Source organism: Passer domesticus, chromosome 2 (assembly GCF_036417665.1).
Source record: "Passer domesticus isolate bPasDom1 chromosome 2, bPasDom1.hap1, whole genome shotgun sequence".
In the NCBI taxonomy this organism is placed as follows: Eukaryota; Metazoa; Chordata; class Aves; order Passeriformes; family Passeridae; genus Passer; species Passer domesticus.
Genome location: NC_087475.1, coordinates 41299828 through 41326169, shown reverse-complemented (window position 1 = coordinate 41326169; position 26342 = coordinate 41299828). Strand labels below are relative to the sequence as shown.

General features: G+C 39.4%; 1 protein-coding gene across 10 annotated transcripts in view; it reads left to right on the top strand.

Moving 5' to 3' along the window:
* The window catches only part of MBNL2 (muscleblind like splicing regulator 2), a 106206-nt gene extending 80157 nt beyond the window's left edge, over positions 1-26049 (top strand). For 3 of the 10 annotated variants that reach the window (XM_064408420.1, XM_064408421.1, XM_064408419.1), the window contains exons 6-9: positions 2919-2972; positions 3637-3790; positions 6971-7006; positions 23101-26049. In XM_064408420.1, the coding sequence (XP_064264490.1) occupies positions 2919-2972; positions 3637-3790; positions 6971-7006; positions 23101-23228 (372 nt within the window). In that variant the 3' untranslated portion in view covers positions 23229-26049. Of the gene's footprint in view, positions 1-2918; positions 2973-3636; positions 3791-6970; positions 7007-8407; positions 8503-23100 lie in introns of all 10 variants that reach the window. The other 7 variants (XM_064408422.1, XM_064408424.1, XM_064408426.1 and 4 more) reach the window with 7 other exon arrangements.
* Positions 26050-26342: the final 293 nt, after the last annotated feature.

The window sequence follows — 26342 nt, the reverse complement described above, 5'->3', positions numbered from 1 at the left end:
CCCTGTCATAAATCTATGCTGATTATTTGCCATCATTGTCTTGGCTTTCATGGGTTTGCAGATGGTTTTCAGGAGGATTTGTTCAATTGCTTTCCCAGGGACTGAGGTGAGGCTGACCAACCTGCCAGTCCTCAGACCTCCCTTCCTGCCCTTTTTGAAGATAGGGGTGTCATTTACTTTCTTGCAATCTTTGGGAATTTCCCTCAGTCACAGGGACCTTTCAAAGATAAGTAAGATAACCTTGCAGTGACATTGGCCACCTCCCTCAACACCCAGGGTGCATTCTGTTAGTTGGGTTTGTGTACATACAGCTTGTTTAAATGTTCCCGAACCTGGTCATCCTCCCCCAAGGGAAAATCTTTTTCACTTTAGACTTTCACACTGGTTTCCCACTGGCCTGAAGGCCAGTCTTGGCAGTAAAGACTGAGATGGAAAGGATTTTCTGAACCTCAGCCTCCTCCATGTCCTGTGTCACCAGGCTGCCTGCCCCATTGAGCAGTGGACACACATTTTCTCTAGTCTTCCTTTTGTTGTTCAGAAGCCTTTCTGGTTGTCTTTCACATCCCTTGCCAGATTCAACTCCGGGTGATCTTTGACTCTCCTAACATATCCCTGCATGTTCAGTCTGTGTCCCTGTTCCTCCTGAGCCATCTGTCCCTGCTCCCACCTCTTGTGGGCTTTCCTTTTTTCATTTGAGTTTAGTCAGGAGCTCCTTGCACATTCATGGAGGCCACTGCTGTTGGATCTTGTTTGTATTCCAGGAGAAATTATAGCATGTGTGCCATATGGCAGGCAAATACTATGCCTTGGATGTTAGGTCATTTTTAATATTATCTTTATTTCCTTTTGGTATCCTCTTCCTCTCCATCCTGTAGCTATTGATTCGTTGGTTGTTAGTTATGTAGATCAAATGCTGAGAAGGAGATAATCTGATGGAACAGAAAGAGGCAAAGGAGGTTTTACTATCAGGATGAAATAAAAGAAAATAGTGATATTGAAGAGAAAAATGAGCAGTTTGAAAGTCTGAAAAGAATGAGAGACTACATGGAAGCAAGGTTGATGAGTATGTTTAGAACAGACCAAGCCTTCAGGTTGGGAAGATTAAAACTGAACTTGCTGGGGAATATGAGGAGAAAGCCAAAAGAAAGCTTCAAAGTAGGAAGGTGATGTTAAGAAGAGCATGGAGAAAAATTGGAGAAAGGCAATAATAAACAGAGAGATAAGTTATCAAGTGAGATTAGATAAGATTTGTATTTGGATAATAAAGGTAATTAACTGAAAACACTTTACTCTTAGCGATGTTGACTTGAACTTGTGGACTTCATCACCGCATAATGCTGAATTCAGTTGCACTGCATCACCTCTGTGCAGACTTCCCTCTGTGGTGGAGGCAGAGTAGCTCCGAGGCTGTGCCCCAGGCAGTGGAGTGATGTCCTCTGCAGTGGTACCTGCACAGTGTCCTGCTTAGACAGAAGTCTGTCCCAATCCCCACTTCAGACTAGGTGTTTCTTCTTGTGTCTGGGTCTTGGGCCCAGAGAGATGAGCAGATCCTGTAGATCAGGGTATGTAAGGCAGAAAAGTGCTAAAGAAGAGATGAGAAGGGCATTGACAAGACTCATGGTACAGAGGCAGCTACAAGGAATGAGTAAAATAAGGACTATCCTGCAGAATACCCTGTTGGCACCTTATCAACACCACAAGGTGTTTGCAGGCATTTTGTGCCTTGTTCTCTTCCTGCGCCTTGACTTTTGTTCCCTATTTCCACATACTGATTTCAAGGTAGACATAATCTGCATATTCTAAAAAGAGCTAAGTATCAGCCTGTGTTTAAAAAATAAAACTAAAAATTTTGATTTCAAACTAAATTTTTATTTCCTTTCTAAAGGTTTGTAGGAATTATTTACACTATAAAACTTGAAATTAATATTTTATACAAGAAAATTTTTACAGAATGCTGTCATATCAGCCATAAGTTTGAATTTACTATGAAAGAATACATAAATGTATATGCCTATGTACTATGCCTAAATACTTTCTTTTGAAAAATTAATAAATGCTGGACTAGTACCATAACTCATATGTTAATGTTGGCTTATGAACTGGGAGCCCAATTTTACTCCCTGCTCCTGAAGCTAGTACTAAAGGTTATAGCAAAATTTAGAAAGTATGTTTTCAATTCTGAAAGACCTTTTTCCCTCTCAATGTAATGTGGTAAGTTACAAGATTAAAAAAATCTACAAAAATGACCCAGCTGTAGGAGAAAATAAAAGGAATTAATGATAAGTTAGTGTAACTGGACATCCTATGTACTGTGTTTTGTATTGGTGAATGAGAACCTCTTTCATTTTCACCATTGAATGATTCACTTCTCTAAATTAAAAGACAATCACCTTGTAAGCACTGATATTAATAGAATTTGTAATGCATTACAACTTTCACTAGTGTTTTGTATTTGAAAATGTAACCTCCAAAATGAATTTTCCCACTTCAAAATGTGACCAAACTGACTTATCAGGAATTCCAATAGGTGTATCCTTAAAACTTTCTGCATCTCTGTGAAGTGTTTATATGATGCTTAATAGTGTCTGCAAGCTGCTGTTTTACTCAACTTTCCTGAATTTCAAACATCTATATTTTACTCTCTTATATGCTTTTAACTAAGGTATAGTAGATGCATTTTTGCTTCGGTACTAATTCAAAGTGTAATATTCATTTCTTTAGAAGACATTTTTGTTGTTGTGCATGCCTAGTGTTTTGTATGTTGTATATTGCATTCAGAATATTTTTTTCCTTCTCACCTATCCACAAATGCAATGCCGTTCCCATGACGCACCTCTGCTTGCTGTTTACCTGTATGTTAATTCGCTTGACTCCCATTGGCCCACTGCCATCATGTGCTCGCTGCCTGTTATTAAAAGACTCAGTCGACTGCCAAAGCAATGAAGCGACCTCTCGAAGCAACTGTAGACCTGGTACTTTGACCTTTCACCTTTTGCTTTGCATGTAGCTTTTTTTATTTTAATTTTTTTTTCCTTCAGAGAAGCAACTAATGAAATTTGTATCGCTTTACTTTTCAAACATCAACCAGAAATGATTTCACATACTCATTAATTTACCGGAAGCTCTATTTATCCATCTCATTCTCATACGTAATAGACCGCAGATGATTTAGTTTGGTTCCTAACACAGTTTCATCTTTTTTAAATATTTCATGAAAAGTTGAATTGAGATAAAACTGCTTTTGTAATTGAAAATGCATAACGTAATCCATTAATCTGTATAATAATAGGAAATTATATTTAAATTTAAAAATAAAATAAAATACTTGGCAATGAAACACAAGTGGTTTTTTCTCCCTGTAATATTCGAAAACCTACTTAAAGGCAATGCCATTTTCGTTGCTTTAAAGCAAACGTTTCTTTTCAGTAGTTGTGCTGCTACAGTTCTAGGTGAATAGTACCATGCTTTTGCTACCAATAACAAAATTTCACTCATTTTACATTGCTGTGCTTTGAGTTAATATGCATGGCAAGGCATCCTTAGCCGCTTTAAAAATACTAAGTTTTTGTATTTATGTATATCTTACAGACAAGGTCTTAAAAATTGAGCCATTTTAACTAACTTTCTTATTTACAGGCCTTTCCTCCTGGTGTTCTTCACCCTTTACCAAAGAGACAAGCACTTGAAAAAAGCAATGGTGCCAGTGCCGTTTTCAATCCCAGTGTCTTGCACTATCAACAGGCTCTTGCCAATGCTCAGTTGCAGCAACATGCAGCGTTTATCCCGACAGGTATGTTGTATCCACATTGAACCACTTTAGTGTCCCTGAGGTAGCCTCTGTCTCAGGCAGTTGCACTCAACAGAAGGTTTTATTATGCTCCCTTCCCCACTTGAGGTGAAGCCTGCACAGATGATTGCACATTATTTTAATTCCTCTTGCAAAGGACAAGAATTCGAGCAGAAATTTCAACGTGCCGTTAATCTGCTTTTTTGCACATTCATAGCCTTGCTCATCATTCTCCAGAGTTTGCCCCTTTCTGCCTACTGTAAATTGGCAGAAAGAGAGATTTTGACTTGTATCTGTTTCCACTAAAAAAAATGCTGGGAAAAGCATTATGCTTCACAGCATCCTCCTGCTCCCTCAGCTGCTGTCTTGCAGCTGTGGGGATTTCCTCAGCCCCACACAGGCACCCTGAGAAGGGAAACACCAGCCATAAACTTCCAGTCAATACCTGCATGGAAGCACTGGCAAAAAAACATCACTCCCTGCACTTAAGGGTTTTCAGGCACCAGATGCATTTTCGTGGTTTTGGAGCACCACCAGAACTTTTCCTAGCATTTGTGGCTCATAGCTGGGGTTATAATTCTTCATAGGGATGATCTGAAGATGAGTGACTGTAATTTATATTTCAGTGCTCGGAGTTCTGTGAAAATCAGAGCATTCAGAGATGGCTTGACCTGCACCCTGGCTGGTAGCAGGGCGAGAGAAGGGATGTGCTGGGTGCTCTTGTAAGCAGCAACAACACCACCCTCTAAATTGTGTCAGTCACCCCCACTCCAACTTCCCAAAGGAGAATTTCCCTCCTAAGGAATTCTGTGATTTCATTCATAATTAACAAATTACATATTTTAGTGTCAGGGTGTTCTCAAGTGTGAACTTCAGAATAGTTTAAAACTATGTGTTTGCAAATGTGCTTGACATTTCAGCAATGTTATTTTAGTTTATAGAAATAATGTCGGTTAAACAAGGAATGAAAGGCAACACATGATGATTTCCCAATCTATCAGCATTCCCATATGTTTTTAAAGATAAAAAACAAACACAGATGGCTTTGACTTCATGGAATTTTTCTATAAGGCCTCAGTAACAACCTTGGAGCCTGCCCCCATATTTGTAATAGTAAGTAATAGCATAGCCTTATTTTTAGCACATTGGTGCACCAGAATATGTGTGGCAGAAAACACACTGACATTTATGGGAGTGTTTGAAAAAAAGTAAATAAATGGTGAGACCGCCTATTTGAACATGAAGGAAGACTGCCCTGTGCTTGAAGAACATACAGAAATGTCCACGAGTTTATTTTACATTGAAACTATGAGAATTTGTAGCATGATAGGTATTTTTCCTTCTTAAGCACTCCCCTTCAGGGCTTACTGCTCTTATTTGCAATTGGCAAGGACTTCAAGTTAACTATGGAAAATACAGTAAACCTTTTTTAGTGAGAAAGCATTTGGATATTTTCCAGACTTTTGGAATGTTCATGCTTCTTTAAGTACCTCACTTTTTGTACTTTTTATTGTCCATCCCTCTTTCCAGCTAATTGTAATTCTAGTTTTAGCTGACCAATTTCTGGTGGTAGTAAGGGTGGATCTTGGAACCAAACCTTAAGAGCCAGGTTGTTGTCAAGTCCCAACTCAAGTGCATAAAAAGAAAGAAGAAACAGAGGTATAAAATACCAGATGGAGCCCAAGCCCCTAAGTAGAAAACCTTTCTTAAAGTGATGAACCTCCTGCTCTTTTCAAACACCATCAGCTCCAAGGAAGGATATTAAAGAGAGGAGTGGGGTATGGGAGGAGTTCAGGAAAGGGGAACACCCTCTATAGGAATGGGTGTCATGAGCTTTCCATTAAAGATGATACATCTGATATTCCCACATTTCCTGGGAAGGTTGGATTTGGTGGGTGTAACGACTGTCATGCAACCCACGTCTGAGGAGAGATGCATGACATTATCCGTTGGATTTTAAATGATTATGTGATATTTTCTAAACTGGTATAATTTTCAAATGTGTTCCTTGTGTGTGTGTGCGTGTGTGTTAAATTTTAAGACAAGTTTTGCTGCTGGATTATATATAAAACTTAATTGTTTTATATAACTTCTCTGCTTTATTAACCACTGGCTCCCCTAATAAAAAGTGTGGGGCTTGACTTAGCATGGCTTACCTCCGAAGTTCTGCACTTTGTTTGTTTTACATCAGTTGATTGCTTTGTCACCTTCTCCTTATTGTTCGGTGAACGATCTCAAAAACAGCAGATCTCTTCTCTCTTCTCATTGCTGTTTGTTAGTGTTTCTATAGCCTCTAGAGGAGGAACTTTGTGTGTTCTCTGGGGACTGTTCTTGGGTAAGGTCATTCATAGTCACGCAAGCCCTGCGACGGTCCCATACGGGGCCGCAGTAGTAATTCAGCGGGAATAAAGGAAGCATATTCGACTCTGTGTCAAATATGCACCTACCTTGCACTAGTCTCCTTACCTGCTTGCCTTCACCAGCTCGCTGTATGCACTGTACTGGAAATAGGCTGATCTCTTTCTTTCATTTGGCCTTTCCAGAGAGGTTAAAGGTGGGCTAGGCACCAAAGGTAAACTGTCTGACAGGTGACCAATCATCCCACAGCATCTCTGTGGTGTGCTGGGAGCCTTCTGCTGGAATGTTACACGCTTTGAGGTGTTTAGCTTGGGACTTTTCAAAGTACTGTTTTGTTAAGAGTGGGTACGTTAACATCAAACACGAATTTGGCAAAGCCCTGCAATAGAATATTGTCTTAATTCCACTTTCTTTTCCTGCCACGTGTCAAAAAATTGATTGCGCAACATTGAGCTGTCTGAATTATGCAATGAGTTCTAAAAGTCCCAGATACTCTCGTCTTTAACCACAGATGTTTTTATAAACAAAAACCTGTTGCTGCAAAAGCACTAAGTGAAAGGATAACATTAATAAGTAAAAAAGTTTATGAAGTATCTTGAATATGTACAGAAACATGCCAAAACCCACACAGTATATACAGGAGTTTAGTAAGAACACAATCACCTCTTTGTGTTTAAGCAAAACTGTGAATGACCTTACAGTTTCATTTAACTAACTTACTTCTCTGTGGTTATGCTTGAATCTCACTTTGAATGTTAACTCTAAACAGCTAACCTGTTTCTTCCCTTTATCCACTTTTTTCACCTATCATTGCATGACACGCAGGGTCAGTTTTGTGCATGACACCCGCTACCAGTATTGGTAGGTTCCAAATTTCTTTATTGATCTCTTTTTTTTTCATACTGTATATGATGTATATTCACTTGTTTCAAAAATTCTAGGCGAGATTTAGCCACTGACTAGAATTAAAGGTTCGCTTGTCCTTCTGGTTGACTTTGCAGAGTGTTTAGATTTGTAGATGAAAGCTTCAGTTTAGACATGATATCACCTGCTATAACAACTACACTGCAAAAGCATAATACCATGAATTCCAGTCTGCTTTTCAGTTTTCAAAGTTTTATTTCTCTTTATATTTTATATTGTCTAGTACTATAAAATCATAAAATACTGGAAAAAGCCAGCAAATTTCATCAGTGTTTTAAAGTTTCATAGTGGTGTGCCTATTTCTCCTTTGCTGTGTGTTAGAAAGTTTTATCAGCGTTTCCCAGAAATGCCTACTTTGATGCACAGAGGTTCTGTTGAAACTCATGATCAGAATCTCACTCCTTCTTTAAATACATTTGCAACCTGAAATTAACATTTTGGGCATGCATAGTGGAAGTCCAATGCCACAGCCTCTGAGACAGAAAAGTAATCTTTCTTCTATTGCCTTATCCAGTGATTTCATTCCTGGGTTTTGGGCCTACTCACATAAACAGTTAAAATATCAAGCCTTTAAAACATCAAATTAATAATTCTCCTATGAAGATGCTGATTAAAATTCATTCTTAAAATGAGCAAAAGCTGTGTCTTTCACAAAATCGATCTTGCTTTTTTAGATCAAACAAAGTAGAATATATATCATGATAATTATTATCATCCCTCTCCTGATTTTTGCCTCAAGCAGATGGTAATTTAACTCTGATAAAGTCAAACAGTTATGCAGTGCTAGTAGGAAAAAATGCATAAATTGGATTTTAAAGAAAGACAGTGAGTATCTAGCTTACTTCAAAATGAAGATACATGAAAATAATTCATTTTTAACTGTGTTTAAAAATTAAGATGAACATTTAACAATTTTCTTCCCAGTATAAACCACTGGGATTTTATTTTGAAGTGCATTATAGCTGTACTGGGGGAAAACAAATTATGCACGTAACAATTCACAGATAATGGGCTGTTTTGGTAAAGGCCTCATTTGCACAAGTAATCTTCTTCTTAGAGCCAGCACTTGCATTTTCAGTGGTCCTTACTCTTTTTTTCTGGGAATCGCCGATTGTGTTGACAACCTTCCTTTAATTGTACTTGTAATAAGCTATTTTCCCTTTTTTTTTATTTCTCCGCCACGCTTTCTCGCTTTGCACTGTGATTGCATGCCATCTGCCGGTTTAACCCATGACGATGGCTTGCCGCTCTTGATATTCACCATGCCAAAAATACCACTTCTCTTACCATAATGCTGCACCCTCCTGTTCATTGCTTCCATGGTTCCCCTCCTGAAAGTACCCATGATGCACAACGCTACGGCCGCCACTGTCTCTGCAGCAACAACTCCTGCAACAAGTGTTCCCTTCGCCGCAACAGCCACAGCAAATCAGGTTTGCTCCTTTTAAAGCTTTCTTTCACAAGATCCTGAACTCTAAATGAGTGCTGAAATTTTTATTTTATTTTTTTAACAAAAAAAATTCTCACAGAGAATTTTTTTTTTTATTTCTGTGTTTACCCCATCAAATTTTACTTTTATTTTTAAGTCGTTTATAGCAAGTGTTTGTGGGACAGGTTGCACTTATTTAGAGTTAACATTTGTTGCAAATAATGATGTAGCTGTGTTTTGTGTTGCGATGTTTGTACCTAATTATTGTGTAATTAACCCAGCTGGAGTTAGAATCACCGTAGCACTGGACTACTTACAAAAGTCTATTATTAACTCCTAAGTTCAGAAGGAGGATCATCACAGGTTTCAAACATTCAGGTGTGTTAATGTAGCCTTCTCTATGAGGTCTAATTTGTAAGCCTGGAAGCTGTCAAAAAATCACAAGCAGGACAAGGCAGCTGGAAAAAAAATTGAATGTTTTCTGTAAATACTAGTGATCAAAACAGCAATGAAGATATTTATGACTATGCCTGCTTTATATTTGAAAGTGTATCTTTAACCTGGGAATTATATTTCCCTAAGAAAGGACATTGATAGAAAGAATCCCAGGGATTATTGTCTGAGGTAGGCTAAGAAAGATTATACTTTCTCCTCTTCTTCTGCAGTTTAGTTGTTTTCATTTTGGCTGGGTTTCCCCTCCTCCTGTAGGACCTAATTCCCAGGGAAGACACATCTATTGCAGCCCGGGGTGTGTAGCTTTGACTCCTCTGTTGCGGTGGTTCCCACCCTGATGTGCCGAGAGAGGAGTTTGCACAGCAGCTGAATCACTCTGGCTTTTCTCTTGCTCTGGAACCATGCTCAGGCACTTCCACCTGAGATGTGTTCCCCTCAGGTTCTTAGAGGTCAGATGGAAAAGCAAACAAGCAGATTTGCTCACCAGAAGAAAGCAAAGGGCTGTGTCCCCATCATCTTTCCTTGTGTTGCTCCTGGACAGATTGACAAGCTGTTGCAGACCCAGTAGAAATGCTGTCCTGTTGGTTCCTTCCCCTCCACTTGCCAAGGACCTAGAAAGAAATCTGTGAAAATGTTTTGCTTAATAATGATATACTAACAGGTTTATTTTTTTTACTGGCATTCCCAAAACTATTGAGGTATCTCACGGAAAAATAGAACTTGCTGCAAGAGTTTATTTTTAATAATTTAGGAAAAATATACTACCTCTGAAATACATCCTACTTTCTTAAAGAAATACAAACCAGTCCATTTTCTTTGGGTTTTTTTAAGGTTCATTTGCTGACATTGTGATGTTTTTGCTTCTAGCATTTTCATCAAAAGAGGATTGTTGTTTTGTGCTTACTTTTCTGAGAGCTAGCTTGTGAAAAATGCTTGGGTTAAGGATGAAAGTGCAGCAGGCAAACAGTGCGTTACACAGTCCTTCCCAGAACAGTGTCTACAGCAGAAAATTGTTTGGTGGTATCCAGTGTAGTTTTGTGGTCTCAAAGTGGTGACAGAGGGACTTGAGGATGCTAAGGGACTAAGAGAAAATGGGATGGTTTGGGGAGAGGTTGAGCCAGGGACCCTCTCCAGCACAGGAATGCAGCTGGGGCAGCTCCTGAGTGCCAGAGGGGCTGACTGGGGCTGAAGGTAGAATAAATACATGAATGCCTACAAAAGGACCAGTAAGCAGTATTTTTTTTTGAGTTAATGAGAACACTTTCATGCAAGTAACCAGTGCCACTGAGAAGACAAAGGTGTGTCTTAATGCTCTTCTTCATCTGTTAGGATGGTAGGCAGAGCCCCTTCTTTCCCAGTGCAGATTTTGTTTGCATTGTAGGATTATAGCATTTTAAGTTTAACAGGAACTGTAGAAAGTGTCTGTATTTATCTAGTTGCGTGTGTGTGTGTGTGTGTGTGTGTACATACAATTCCATGCTGAAATTAATGGATGGTTTAACAGGAGAATGGGTTTTCACTTGTTTTACTTCAGCCATTTGTAAGTTTGGCATCTAGATCATCTGCTTTTCTGGAAGTGTGTGTTAGGACAGGGAAAATTGCCCTGGAGGGTCTTGCCTTTGTCCCTTGCCTGTAGAATGAATGCTACCAAAGCTCTGCACCACTGCACAGGGAGGAGCCGAGTCCCACCTCAGGAGCTTGTTGGCTTCTGTAGCATGTGCCATCACAGTCTTCTTTTTTCTCTCTCCTGTCTTTGTTTTAGCCATTTTCAGTCTTTAAAAGCTACTGTTAAAAAAACATGTATTTCAAAGTGGGGAAAGCAGTAGTATTTAATTCTTCTTTATAAAAGACAAAACTCCAAGTTTTCTGTTTATTTACAATGTCCTAAGATTGGAGACAAAGCTACAATGCTAGGAAAGCCCCACGGTACTCTGTGGCTCTAATTCTCAGTATTTCTTTAACCCAAGAAACATAGCAGGAGCAGGTTATTAACATGGTAATTAGCATGACTTTGTTCATGGTCATAGCATTCTTTGTGTCCTCTTGTATGGGTTTAAACTCTCCTGAGTATTTCAGAAAAAGACTTTTTTATTCCCAACCAGATACAATTTCATTTTCTGGCCTGTGCCACACTACTTTACATATCTGTGAGGTACAGTTTCCTCTTTCCAGTGTCTCTACCATACTTTTTTTACAACCTGCAGCCTTCAGCTTGTCCCATTTCAGGTCCCACAGCTTCTCACAATTCTGGGCATGAAAAGAAAGTTTCAGTAGGGCTTAATAATTTATCTTAATATCATTTTGTTTAATATTCTGACCTGGGGAAAGATTGTGGGTCTTCCTGGGATTGAGTGTGATGATCTCAGTGTCTTTGAAGCACAAGTGGAAGGGAAAAGTCAACATCCCAAAAGTTATGGAGTCTCAGCTGATGACTGATAAAACATAATAACTCTGTTGGGTCCAGTAAATTATTTAGTATGTGCTGTCAGTTTCTATTTTGAAAAAAAACAAAAAAGTCACTATGTCTTATGTCTTCTGTATATCCTTTCTTTCAGAAAATAACGAGTTAGAGCTCAAAATACACCTGCACTGGCACACACTGTCATCCTTGGCTCTGGGCATTGTGTGTTCAATGTATGGCACGAGACACATGTGTAGTTAAAGGCTGAACTGTGAACATCTATGCAGGGTGACACCAGTTAAGAATATATGGAAATTTGGCTTCTCTTGCTTTTCCTGACTTACAAAGCTTAGGTTTTAAAAATAATTTTCTTGCAGTGTACTTCAGAGGGGAAGAGAATTGCTTTGGTGCAATGTAATGTAAACAGGACGCAGCAAACTGCCTCACTTACTGTAGCTGCCAGGCGGTGGTGAGAGGGAATGGAGGGGAGACGACTTCAGCTTTCCAGTGAAGGGTAGCTGGAAAGGTACATATCCAGGAGTATGACTGGTCAGAGGTAAAAGGCCCTTCCTGTTTTCCTTCTTCTGCTCTTGACAATTGCTCCAGCCATTCCTGCCAGGAGGGGCTTGAAGCCTCAGCTGCTTAACCCCACTTCAGCAGCAAATGCTTGATGAACTTTCAGTTCAGTTGTCTGGGGATGCTGACAGCATTTTCTTGGAGCAGTTTGAAACTATGTGAAATGATGGTGAGAAGCAGCATTAGGATGTGAATACAGAGGGTTTGGTCCTAGCTCCCTCTAGTGCATGCATGTGGACAGAGGTATGCAAGATGTCCTGCTTAAAATATTAATACAGTCTTTGTGTGTAAATATATACTTCTGAGATCTTTAACAAAACTCTTGTTATTCCTTTAGCTGGTGGACTAGCAATACTCAAGCAAGCCTGGAAACTGTTACCTGCTGAGCTTCACTCACTGGTAGAATCACAGAATCATTTAGGTTGGAAAAACCTCTAAGATTATCGAGTCCAAGTGTTAACCCACGACTGCCAGGGTTAAAAAAAAACCTCCAGGGATAGTGACTGCTTTGGGCACTGTTTCAGTGCTTGACAACCCTTTCCATGAAGAATTGTTTCCTAATATCCAATCTATACCTCCCCGGTACAACTTGAGGCAATTTTCTCTCATCCTATCACTTGTTACTTGGGAGAAGAGACCAGTCCCCACCTTGTTTCAGTTCATTGTAGAGGGAAAGAGCAATATTTACTGACTGGTTTTTTAGGCTAAGCATGTACAGTGCTGCAATTTCAGGATGACATAAAAGTCATAGATCTTAAGGAAAATAATGTTGGGAGGGTTTTTTTCTCTTCTTGTTTTGCTGTTTACTTTATGAGAAAATACAGGATTAGAAACTTGGAGGAAGATTAGATAGAGCCTATTTCGAGATAAGGATGTTCCTGTTAATGGAAATGCAGACAAATTTGACTTCCTCCACCCTGCACACCAAAGGTAATTTAATAGAGGATGGTTTATCCTGACATTATTTGAGAGAGATGTTTTTCTGACTTTTGGGGCTGAAGTTCAGTTTTAAATAATGGTAAGCACCTCCTTGTGGGGGCTTTAAATGTCTAAATGAGAAAGCCTCACTACTGTTCCATTTATATATATTCATCTTGGTGAGTCCTACAAGGATTAGAAGGTTAGAACTCAGCCCAAAATTAAGTGTTGGTGTCTTAGTATGGGTGTCCACATGCAAGATACAAGTTTCAGTACCCATTGTAGACTGTGAAGTTTATCAGCCCAGTCTGGTGAAATCTGGAGAGTAGCCTGGCTTGTCCTTCAGAAGTCTCACAGGGCTTGGTTCAGTTGCCTAAACATGTGTCTGATGATGTTTGAGATTGTCCTAAGATAACCTTGGATGTCTGCATTTCCCAAGACATTTTCACAAGCTTGGCAGATGCAATACAGGACCTACAGACAAATTTGCACACCTACTTCTGAACTGGCAGCAAGATGACAGGAAGGGACATTAGCCCTTAGCCTAAGTGGTAGTAAACCCCTGTGAGCACATGACCCAAGCCAGCAGCTGGTGGCCACATGAAGGGATCTCCAGCTTTGTTGGCTTACTAACTGGGTTGTGTCACCTCAGTGAATGTGGCAGGGGGTTAAGACACCAGCATTTCTGTGTCCTAATCTGTGTCCTCAGGTTCAGTAAGTGTTTCCATAGTTCCTAGTTATTAGAGGACATATAACAAATTCCAAGCAATGTGAGTCTTGCTCACATCGCATCAGTTCATGACAGTACATGGCTTTACTTTTTGTACCAATGAAAATGGGCAGAGATTGATTGTGTAAAAATAGCATAATAGAGAATGATGCTTAATGATGTTATTTCATGACATTATTCTACTGGTTTATATGACCTTTTATCAAGAAGGAAATAGTAAAGAACATATCCAAAAGAAAAATGAAATACTTGAAGCCTGTGTCTAAAAAGAAATATAAGATCAACAGGCTGTCTAATGCTAAGGCTTGTGATTATCTGGCACAGCTGCTTTAAATTATGCATCAGCATTTGCACTGAATTAGGTGGCAATTTTGCAGATATTAATTATGAAATCATTCAGTAGCCTTCAGTTCTGTCAAAATCTGTTAGAATGCAATGAAGCAAAAATAAAAACAGTTATGTTTGAGTGTCACAAACAAAAGGACAATTAAAATATTTGCCCCAGAATTGAAAAACTAGTTAACATAGTGTAAAACACAAACATGCCAGGCTTTTAGGATTTGGGACACCATGTGTGGTGGCTTTGTCAGGAAGGAGCAGAGCTGGGGCATGCAGCAACAGAGCACCTCTCTTTGCCCATGTGCCCACAAAGGCAGATTCTTCTCAGACCAGAAGGTCTGAGGGGCACTGGCTCGAGGTGATCTCCCCTTCTGCACAAAGCAGACGTGCCAGTTGCTCCCTGGTGCAAATATTCCTTGGTGTCCCCCAGCAGGGCTTCCTGTCCATTGCTCTGTAACCCCAGGAGGCTGTCTGGCATGGCAGAGAGCTGCCCATAGCGCCGCTGACAAGGCTTTCACTGTCTCACGTTCCCTTGCTTCCTCATGGAAACCTGCTGTACTTGTAAACAGGGAGAAAAGTAGCAATATGTTGAGAAAATGAATTGAAAAATCTGGTAAATAGTAGGAAATGGACTTTTTTGTTGTTGTTTAAAAGCAAGCTTTTGAGAAAGAAGGTGGGAAGTGGAAACAAATGTTATTTACATCCTTAGTGCCAGCATACAAGAACATTACAAATAAGAGCCTTGCAAAATTCACAGAAATTCATAGAATTCATAGAAAACCTTTAATTGCAGTTTCTGAGGGAATGAGGGAACAGGTAGGAAAGCACTTCTTCCGGGAATAATTAGTATCAAAATAATGACTAATACTGAGTATCTAAATCATTTTAGTTTAGTTTTGGGTTTTTTTCTGACTGAAAGTTCCATAAAGTTCCAAGTTAAATGTTTCTATAGAAAATTGCATTCCAACAACAGAAACAGTGATTTGAATCTGACTTGGAAAAGTCCAGAAAAGGAGACGGAGGAACAGGTTCCATCCTCAGACACATTTTCAGAGGGAATACTTTCAGGGAGCCAGCTCAGAGGAGAACAGTGTTGGGTATCTAGCGAGCCCACCTAAGGACTGACCAGCTTGCTTTGTACCTGCACCAGGCTGGAAAAACAAATCTGAGTGACCCTTGATCATGAAGAATCATTTCTCTAGAGAAGGTATTTAAATAGCAGTAGCTTGTCAAAGTAGGAAGGGCAACTTAAACTCCTTGCTGCTTCTTTCATGCTAGACACACAAGAATCACAAGGATCATCTCAAGTTATTTTGTCTGACACAGGTAAATAGCTGGGGCTCACAGGCTCAAGAAGTGAGAGTTTCCAATATTAAAGCCCACAGAAAATCTTGAACAGTATCAAGAAAACATCCTTTGAACTGCCTTGAAACAACTGATGGTACAAAATAAGTGGCAGAACTATTTTCTAAGGCACCAGAGAAGCAAAACTAAAAGATTAACCTGGAAAATACAATGGAACTTGTATTTTAATTTCATGCAAACTTTACTGAGTCTTTGTTTTAATAATTTTTTGTCCTCTTAACATAGCATGTTGTTTCTTTGTAGATGATAAAAAGTTCCAGCAGGCTTGTATATGGAACTTTAGATTGCATGTTCATATGCAAGAAGCCAGTGGGGAAGAAATGAAAAAATCTCGGTTCTGTTTTGGTGGTTTTTTTAGAAATTGTCCCATCATACCCCTCTCCCCTGTACAGGACTAAAACCTGACTTCCTCTGGTATCCTGCTAGATGGCAGTGTCACACAACATCAGCAGTAAGCAAAGGCTTCATTCTTTTATATAACAAAAATCAAAACAGATTTCCCTTCCCTGTTATAGAAATTTAAAGAAGAAGTGTTAGTGTTTGATATGATAGCTTCTTTTTATGTTCTTGATTTCAATTATTCAACAGCTGATACTTTGAGAAGTGGAGTAAAAGTCTTTTGGGGTATATATTTAAACATAGGAAATTATTTCTGAGGTCCACTAATTTTGTAGGCATTTGGGGGAAAATGGGTTTGTTTCATGGTTTATACACACAGCTCCATGTGAGTCCAGGTTTTTCCCACATAAAATTTTAACAACACAGAGCAGCATGGAGCTCCAGATGTACTTGTCTGGGATCCTGTCCTTTAAAATAATTACATCTGGACATCTCTAGGTGCTCCAAGTACTTTCCCTTGAATTAAACAAAGATCATATTTTTATCTTGGTGTATGATTTATTGCCTACTAGAAATGCCAGTCTTTGGCTTTGAGTGTGCAATGGGCTACACTGAAAACATCTGTATATTTCTTTTTGTTGATTGTATCTGTTGTGACTTTCAGCCAGATGCAAAAATTTGCTAACTTGCCTGACTTCATTTTTGGTGCAATATTACCTGCCATGGCACACATTAGTATGCATGGCTGTTTATGTGAGAGTAATCAGATAAGAAGAAAATTAAGGAAGTGGTAAGTCAAAAGCCAGGAAGGTTGAGATTTCCTCAGAGAAGTTATTAGTACAGTGAGTTTTATAAAACTCAAGGTCTTAGGAGTACCCTTGATGAACATAAATTTGGTCCTTTTCTGTGCTCAAGTTTAGTTCTGGATATTGTCTCCTGCTTTGAAGGGAGTCTGAACTGGAGTGCCAGGTCTTGGGAGAGGAGGGGTTTCGGAGAGGTGATAACTGCTGAGGAGTCTGCAGATGTGCCAGCTGTGCTCTGTTTGCAGTGGGGCCTTCACCTAAAAAGGATGCTCTATGTGTATTGGCAGCCTTATGTTGCATGATGTGGGCATGCTTAGTGTCTAAAAGGAAAATGCAAAGCAGGTTCTGTTAAAAAAAAAAGGCTAAGCGAGGATGTCGGGGTGGGGGAGTAACACCCCTGCAAGAGAAATATGGGCACTTCCATGGATAATGCACAACTTGGGCTTGGCTTTCACTAATTTGTGCTCTCAGTTTCTCTGTACAAGCCTATTCTGGTAGTTTTTAAAATTCAAGAAGAGGAGGAAAATGACCTAAAAGTAGGAAGTGAAAAATACAGATTATTGCAGTAGCTCAGACCTGCTGGGAGGTAGAATTGAGTGGCTATCCAAAACAGTCACTGTATGGGTGCTCCTAAAATACCACAGCAGTGGTTTTCTCACTTCTGTATAGTCTGTCTGCTGCCTCTGCAATGAGTTAAAAATAGATTTTGGTAGAATATATTAGCGTATATTATGATCAATTTTTTAGCACTGCATTATTTATTACTTTAAAGAAGAATAAATAAAGCCAGATTGCTTTCATTTCCAAACCACCTAATCCTCTGTTTCTCCAGAGTGAGTAAATACTTATTAAGTTGAACTTAAATATTGTACATTATTACTTGAGTAAATACCTATTGAAGCTCATAGGCAAGCTAAGAAGTTGGCAGCACAAGTGGCTTTGGTCTCTTTTCTCAAGACCTGGTGACAATTAAGTGAGAAAAATGGTGCTGCTGAACCTTTGAACCCTTTGGGATCCCATAATTGCCTTGAACTTCTTTTTAGCTCATCGTGAAGAGCTGGATTCAGACAAGGTCTTTGTCAGCTTTATGACACTCTGATGGCCAACAGCTTGTGTCTGATGGAATGAAAATGTGCAAGCAGATGTGCCCACTTCAGCGTGGACATCTGACCCTCAGCTATTTCCAGGGGCATACTGTCAACATATGGGACAGGCAGAACTGGGCACATTCAGAAAAGAGAGGATGGCACAGGGCGCCAGAATTACCATGTGAGGGAATGGGCTATGAGAAAGGCAAGGAAATAGGACCTCCAGCCCTCAGGAAACACCTGATGTCCCCATACTAGACCCTGTATGGGCAGGCAGCATCTGTGGCCCAGACATCTCGCTCGCTGTGTTCAAATCAGAGGTCATCTTATTGATGAGCAAAGTAGACAAATATATTGGGGCTGAACTGGATTAATGGGAAAGCAATAAGAGAAAATCCTCATTCAGCCCTGGATTGAAGAGAGGACCATGGTTAGTGAATAAAACAAAGCACATATCCACTAAATGATAATATTCTGGAAATGAGAACGAGGTTTCAGGGGAGAAGGAGTAGCAAAGGAAAAAAGTCCAGGCTGCATTTAATGCAAGCAAGAGTTGGAGCTGGCTCAGCTGTCACTGGTCAAGACAGAGGCAAAACCTATCCCACGGGATATGTCTGAACATTTACTCATCTTTCTCCACTACTAATTTAAAAAAAAAAAGAAAAAAAAATAAGTTGTTTATTTTGAAGAAAAGGAACAAGGCACATATCACAAGAGAACATTCTAAGAGAAAATGAAAAATAAAGACATGGAGGCATTTCCCAAAGGCATGGGGAAATATAAATAGTCTTGGGTTCCTTGTCATAAGGAAGAAATACTTGGTGTTACTTTTATTTTTAGAAAGAGGGAGAAGTTATGAGACAGCCTGATATGAGCCGGCTGTCTGAAAATATCTGTCATTTTTAATGTATACCCCAGATACATCTGACCAGTCTGCTACTCGTGTGAAAAACATGCAAACAGAAAATGTCACTGTGGAAGGGTTCATCTATCCTGACACAGGTGTTCAAAAGTTAAACACCTTGGTGCAAACTGTTCACCACAGATTTTCATTTGGTGGAGGGCAAAAAAGCATCATGAGTTGATAATCTGTCTCATGCTAAAATAAGTTGCTGAGGTAGCCTAGGAAGATGTAAAATGGGTGACCGGCTGAGGCATTCGTGTCTGAGATGCTCTGAGATAAATCCTGTTTATAAGAAACTCCTGTTACTACATTGCTTTCAAAATGGAAGGCTGAGCAGACCAGAATGTTTGCTATGTCTGAGTTAATTTTTGGAGGGGTAAATGCTTTCTAATGTAGAGATCAAATAAAATCTTAACAGCTTATTAAAATAGATTAGAGCTTATAAATCACACTGTATTTTGGAGTAATAATTTCAAAACTTCTGCAAAAGAAACATGTCAATGGTAGATGCAAAGTCATGTTTTCCAGCTGATCCACTGTGACAGGTCTTTAGTTGAACAAGAGTTCACTGAATTCATGCAGAATGGTAAATTTTCTGTATTCATCATTGTATAATAAATCTGGAACTGGAAAATGAATTTAAGTCAGAGACTATAAAGAAGCTTTGTGAATTGTAGCTTCAAAACAGAAAATCTCAAGCCAAACCGTGTTCTTGTAATTCCTAGAACCTAGTCACAATTCTCAGTAATTTGGTCGATTCCATGAATTGTATCAAGTAAAGCAGTAACCTGGGTGTCAGAAGAGAGTTCACAAAAATGGAATTTCTGCTTTAATTTAAAAATACTTTCAATTTTATTTTTTCAGTCTTGAGGCAGTGACTGATCACAGCCACCTTTGAGTCTGTGGAACTCCCAAATCAATTTATCTGCACTGATAGTTAGTGAGAAGCTGAAACCATTGGCAGTAATATCTCTCTTGGTTGTCAGTCCCCTGGATGACACTGCAGAATTGTACCTTATGAGCAGCCCTGAATTTCAGGATGATCTGTGTTGCACAAGGGCTTAATCACCACTATGATCACTCAGAAGTCCTGAAGGTAAAGGTCTAAAAGAGGCACACTCTGGTAGGAAAATCTTGACATTTAGGAGCTGAAAATGTCACCTCTAAAGAGCTGAAAAATTTAGAAAGTAGTTTGCAGAAATTTGGGTTCACTTGTTGTTACTGTCATTGGCACAGTGTGAATGATTTTAATCTAAAGGGTAGACAGCTTTCTGCCACTTCAAACAGGTACCAAGAAAGAAGATGATGAAGAGGGTACCTTTGTCTGTGATTACCTCAAAAAAATGCCCTTTTCTGTTATTAAATCTTCTGTGAGGTACTACTCAAGACTCTTAAGTGCCAGGCTATTTTGCTTATGCTGGAAATAGTCTTCTTATTACATCTTTTACTGCAGTAGCAGAAGGTGTGTTTTCTGGCATGTCTGTATCCAGACCTGTGGATATTAACCATTCAGAGCATGAGAGAATGCATCCCTATGCTTGACCTGTCTTTGTATAATCTTGTTTTTCAGGGTTTTTTCTTATATATACACTATGGTAAAAGTGTCATGACATTGCATCCTCTTGCTGTGAAATATAATATTATAATGCTATCAGAGAAAATATGACAAGTCATATATATGTGCATTTGAGATGTAATTCTTCAAAGAGTGGTGAACATGAAGGTGGCTGGACCTATTTACAAGTAACAAGGGAGTGCAGACTTTGTAGAAAGTGTTTGCAGGGACGTTCTTTCTCCAGTACAGCTTCTCCTTTTTCAGCATGCTAGTGATGGAGCAATTAGCAGCGATGCAGACTTAGATAACCTCTGCCTCCATCACAGTTTATTACTTCATTTGTAGGTTAAACAGGAGAGGTTCACAGTGTGTTTTCCATGTAAAGTAGTTTAGCATTTTCTGTTTCTCTGTCAGACATAGCAAAAAAAAAAAAAAACCCACACTGGCAGAAGCCGATGCCTGTGTACGTAGCTGTGGCAGAGTTGTGATATCTTTTGAGAAATAGGGTGTGAACATGTAATTAAAGACTACGGGAGACATTTTACACTTTGTGGCTAAGGTTAAAAAAGAAATGTAGCTCCTCAGTTCCGCGACTCTGCACTGGAGAAGCTTGTTCTGAAAGAGAGACTTGAGGGTTTTTTCCTAGGAGGACTCCTACGTGTGCTAGAAATAGCTGGGTGCAGCATGCCCTAGTTACGACCCTTGTACAAAGGGCGGCACATCGAGGATGCTGCGGTAGGAGCAAGCCAGCTCCACAGCCACTGGCAGCAGGAGAGGCATGGCAGCTGCTCCTCTGGCACCTGCAACCAACGAACAGGACAGCTTGCACAGAAAAGGAAAGTGTTCACGTTGTCTTCACTGTTTTCCTGAGTTTTGACAGGAGGAGAGAAAAGGCAGGAATAGGGACACAGCAGTGAAGTCCTTACCGTGGGCTTTGCCGTTCAGCAGGGCAGGGAAGAGGAGGGGTCTCTGCTCTTTCACATTGCCCAGGACCCCTCTGTCCTGCCTGGCACACAGCAGGATGAGTGGCACTTGGGTTAATCACAATGCTAGGAATTGTCCTACCATTTTCCTGAGAAACAGCCTGAGATTAGGCCCTCTGCCTTTCTCTGTCACACATTTTGGGGGAACTGTGAACACCAGTCTTGTGGGACTGTTTGACCAAAGTGGGGCACAAGGGGCAGTTACTGTCTCCCTGTACTTGAGGAAAAAAAGCTATAGAAAATGCAAGTTTATCCCCTCAAAAGTTGGCAGATGATGTAGTCAGCTGCAGTGTCTGAAATTCTGGGCTTTTACTGAGTAAGTTTCAGGTTATGTACCATTAAGTGAGTCTTTAGGATCCTTTAAATACACTTGTGTGATTATGGCTAACCCAGTGTAGCTAAAGCTGCTTTATTAATTACATTAATGTTGGGTTGTAACATGCTAAAAATACCAGTGCTGAAAATCTTGGTCATGTCTTATTTTCAGCATGGCTGTGTTCTTTATACGTATTGTCAAATCACCGTGCTGGAGCTGGACCAGGGTTATCACAGACAGGGCTTTATTATTTGAGCAAAGGTATTTCTTTGTTATTTCAAAAGGAAACAGAAGATAGGTGATAAGCTAACAAACTAACAATGGGTGGAAGTTCATTAAAAATATATGTCCTTGTTGTGTGCATGATGTATTTAGATGTTAAGTCCTTTGGAGCAGCAGGTGTTTGTACAGTGTCATTACAACAGGGCCTCACATGTCACAAGCTTTCCAGAGCTGATGGCAATCAAAGATGGCTTTTTGGCTTGCTGGCAAGGTCGTTGGGGTCAGGGAGATGGTGCTTGTGTACAGAGAGTGAGGCAGTGCAGCTGTGAGGAGCACTGGGGGTGATGGGCAGGGGACTTGGACGAGCACCTGCCATGCAGAGCCGAGTGTGTTTCTTTTCAGTGGTGTGTATGTCAGAGGTAGTATGTTGCTTAAGTTACTTTCCAAACACCTTTTTTCCCCCCTTCTTTTAACAGAAATATTGCATTAAGCAGTGGTCTAGCTTCCTAATACACAAGTAGGTCCAAGTACTGTCAGACTGCCTTGCATACCACCTGCAAATACAGCTTAAAATATGCCAAGAGCCAAATGAAAGAGGACGAGCAGCAATACACTCTTAATTCCTTGACTCATGCTTAAGTGTGGAGCATAGGATAGTAATGGCAGGAGAAAATATCACACCTCTGCCTTTTGATATCACTTTCACTGACAGCCATTTCAGGCAGGTGATGGAAATCTGAACCATTTTCCAATGCTGTGAGCAGGTGGAGTTGGTTGCTGAGCACACTGTGCATTTAACCTTCGCAATATTGGAAGCACAAGTAAAATACACCTGTAAAATGATTGTTTCACCCTCCATTTGAGACAGCATGAAGGTAAAGCAGCAAGGTTAGTGACTAGTTAGGTGCACAGAGGTACCACTATGGTAATCCCCCTGGAATCCTTGCCATAAGGAAGTGTGATAAAACCTCTCAAGTTCACTGATCTGCAGTTAATGTTTTTAGGGAATAAGCAGCTGCTAGAAATGCATTGGAAAGACACTTTCGCTTAGTCAAAACATCCAGCCCAGTACATCTTTTTGCTTGTTAGTGGCAAGGAGCCCTGCCTCCACTGTGTCCCCTGGTCATTCCTGACTTTCTGGGAGCACAGTGGGAGCTGGAGAACCGCCCTGGGCACAGATGCACTTTGAGCCTCTGGGAGGTGCAGGGCTTCCACCTCCACTGACGGGCAGGGCGCTGAGGGTGCACACCCTGCTTATGGCCCAGCCCTGGATTCAGCACTGCCCTCCAGTATTTTGAGACATAAAGTACCTCCTCTGTGTGTTCTCATGCACGTGTGTGCAGGGGGTGACAACCAGGTGTGTGAGACACAAATGCCTCCCAGGCAGCCTGAGGACACGGGACGCTGTTCCACACAGGATGCTGTCCCATATTGTCCAGCATGGGGTACTGTCCCACAGGGGACGTTTTCCACATGGGGCCCTGTCCCCCACAGGATGCTGTCCTGTGTGAGCTGTGCCTGAGCTCAGCCAGGCCCGCGCAGGCCGGCTGGGCGCACTGCTGTCCCCGCGTCACCTAAAGCGCGATCACGCTTTCCCTTTCTCTCAACAGATAATCCTGAAATAGCCGGCAGGAGCGGAACGGAGTGTCACGAAGCCTCCCTGCGGACGGCCAAGCACGGCTACTGTACATACTACCCCGTCTCCTCCTCTCTAGAGTTGCCACAAACTGCATGCTAAGTCAAGAATTTGTTCTTATGGACAAATCAAAAACTCAAAAAAGCTAGTGCTGCTATGTCATATATGAATATTAAATATGGTATGCTTACTATACTCCAACCTAAAATAGTTAACTACCTGATACCAGCTGTGATGTTTCAAGACATAAAGGATAACATTTAGTTTTAAAGATTTTCTAAGCATAGTTTACTTATTGCAAATATTGTCGTTTCTCCATAACTACACCTAATGAAAATGGTCCAGATCAGTTAGTCTCGTGAGATTTCGTGTTTATGAATCTTTCGAGCTCAGCAATAATTGAATTGCATTGACTAAAAACTTTCCCCAGTTGCAGGTTTAATTCTCACCCAAACTATGATTCGGGATTTTCTTCTCAGTTAAAAAAAAAATCTTGGTTTTGCTCCCTTGGTGAGTTGATTCCAAGACAAAGGAGGTGAAACACAGCCCGGTGTCCTGCACATCATCCTGCCAATCTGATATTTTAGCCAGAAGTCCAAAGTAAAGCACAAAGTCTTTAGATGCACATGGTTGGTGTTTGACTTGTATGGAGAAGTTGCATTTGAATCATAGCAGAATAGCAGAAGAAAATTTTAAAAATTTTGCACAGTATGAACTTCATACCCCTTTCAATCCCCAAAAGAACAAAGTCTTGAGAATATTATTTTACGAGTATATTTATAATGTTTTTAAAATAGACTTTGCAGAAGTGCCTAAATTTTGTCACATCAGACTTGATGAAAGTGAGCCTGATGCCAACAGTCAAATCTCATCGGACGTGAATAATCTTTGAAACTCATAGTCAGGTTACCAAAAAGATCCAAGCTGTTAAGAAGTAATTTCTAGAAGTGTAAAATCAAACAAAATAAAAAAACCAAGACCAAACTAACAAAAGAAAAGGCAAAAAAAAGAAAGGCTGTAGATGAAGAGATTGTATGATACTATAATTTAATTAAAATTCAGTTGAGTCACTGGGACTTCATAGGTGACTTTAATCTAGGCTATTAACTGAACACTAAGAATGTAGAATGAGATTCAGTTTAATAAATCATTACTGTATTTGCATTTTTTTAATTGGATTATAAGATTGTAACCAGATTAGAGTGGAGAAAAAATAGTTCTTTTAATTGTTTTCCTTTAAAAACATATTTTATGTCACAAAAATATGAAGATATCTTTAATACAATTATATACATGTTATATATACATACATACATATATATGGATGAAGCAGATTTTAATGTTGTTTACTTTTTTAAATACTTTGTTGATTTACAAGGTAATTATATATGTATAATTAAAATTTCATTTGTTTGATTTGAGATTTGTTTCAAGCACTATTGTACCAAATATTTCATATTTCACATTTTATATGTTGCACATGTATCACATAAATGACATAGTTTTTAAATTATTGTTTAAAAAAACAAGACAGCTGTTATAAGTGGATATTATGTATAATTGTTTGCAGCATAAGTTTTCTATGTGGACATTACTAGTGATTGCAGTATTTTAACTTAACCTCTTCAGATTGATTGTAAACTATTTTAAACTTTGGCAGCACTGCCTGTTCTGAACGACTGAAGGCACTAACCATATTATTATTTGTCTAGGAAATTATTTTCCAGGCTAAATCTTGTTTGTCCGATGTCTAATTACTATCTATTTATATATAAAGCTGGAGATTTGATCATCCGAAAGAAAAAAAAAAAAATCACGATTTGGTTGTAAAATTAACATAGTGCTTGTAACGTTGCGTTAGTTTAATTTGTGGGAAAATAATGTATCTTAACTTGTTACTTTAGCAGTTAAGGTATCACCATTATATACTATTAAAACACTAATATTTGTAGACTTTCTCAGTCATTATAACTAGGTAGTTGACACTGCAACTTGCCTATATCTGTCAAAGTTGTTTTTATTTTTTTATAATAGTTAATTTAGGCATTTGGGTAGTTTATTGTATAATACTAAATGGTAAATTATCCATGTTTAAATATTTTATGTAGATAACTCTTCAAGACATCATTTTGTGTGAACTTTTTATGTTTCAAAATTACTGTTATTCTATGTTTTTTACAATTAATCCAATATTACTATTTTTTGCCCATGGATGACGAAGCTTCAGATACATCAGGTCTTTCATTCAGATAAACTGACAGACAAAAAGAGAAAATGTATTTTTAATAAGAGATCCACTTTCCGACTTTATGACTTTGTAATATTCCTGAAACTGTACAAGTACAAACCTATGCTAACAGTAAGGAGGCAATTACAGAGATGTGCAAATACGTGTACAACAGATTCTGCATTTTATTTATTTATAAAGTAATTTTATAGACTATTTCAAAATTTGGGAAGATCTAAAACTATTTTTCTGTATAAATATTATTTGCCAAAACTTTGTTTATATTTTAAAAAAAGTCTAATGAAAATGATTAAATTTTAAATGCTTTGTTTAATTAAAAAAAATACAACAAGAAATGTAACCCCCTAAAAAACCATGAGATGGGCCAACACGGAGACAGTGAATACTGTAGCTGGGACATGATTTCAAGTGACTTGAGATGTCTCAGTGCTTATTTCCTTCAAAGGATACAGCACCTCACCAAAATACCTTTTTGTTTGCCTCTCTCATCCAGCATAATTGACGACACGTACAATGAATATTTCAGTAACAGTTAAAAGAAACCCCTCCATTCACTCTTTTCCAGCATATATAATTACTAGTGGTCTGTTAAATAGCCATTCTATTTCTGTTGTGACGTTAAATTCATTCACCCAATGTACAACCACTGAAATAAAAAGAAGCATTTTAAAATGAGAGTGGAGTTGGGGCGATCCTTTCTTGTGGCGCGCTCTGGGAAGAGGGGCCTGGGGTAACAAAAAATAGGAATCTTTACAAGATATGTATTTTTTAAATTTTATTTTTTTCCTTAATTGCTTGTTCAGGTAACAAATCCTTAAGTGCAATCCCTGGGTGCAGAACATGGAGATGCTGTGTGAGGAAGCCCCTGCCCTTCTCCTGCTGAGGATGCTGCACCACGGGGCTCCAAGAGCCATCCCGAGCCCTTCCCACCCACCGCGCGTGCCGGGGTGCAGGCAGGCACTGCTTAT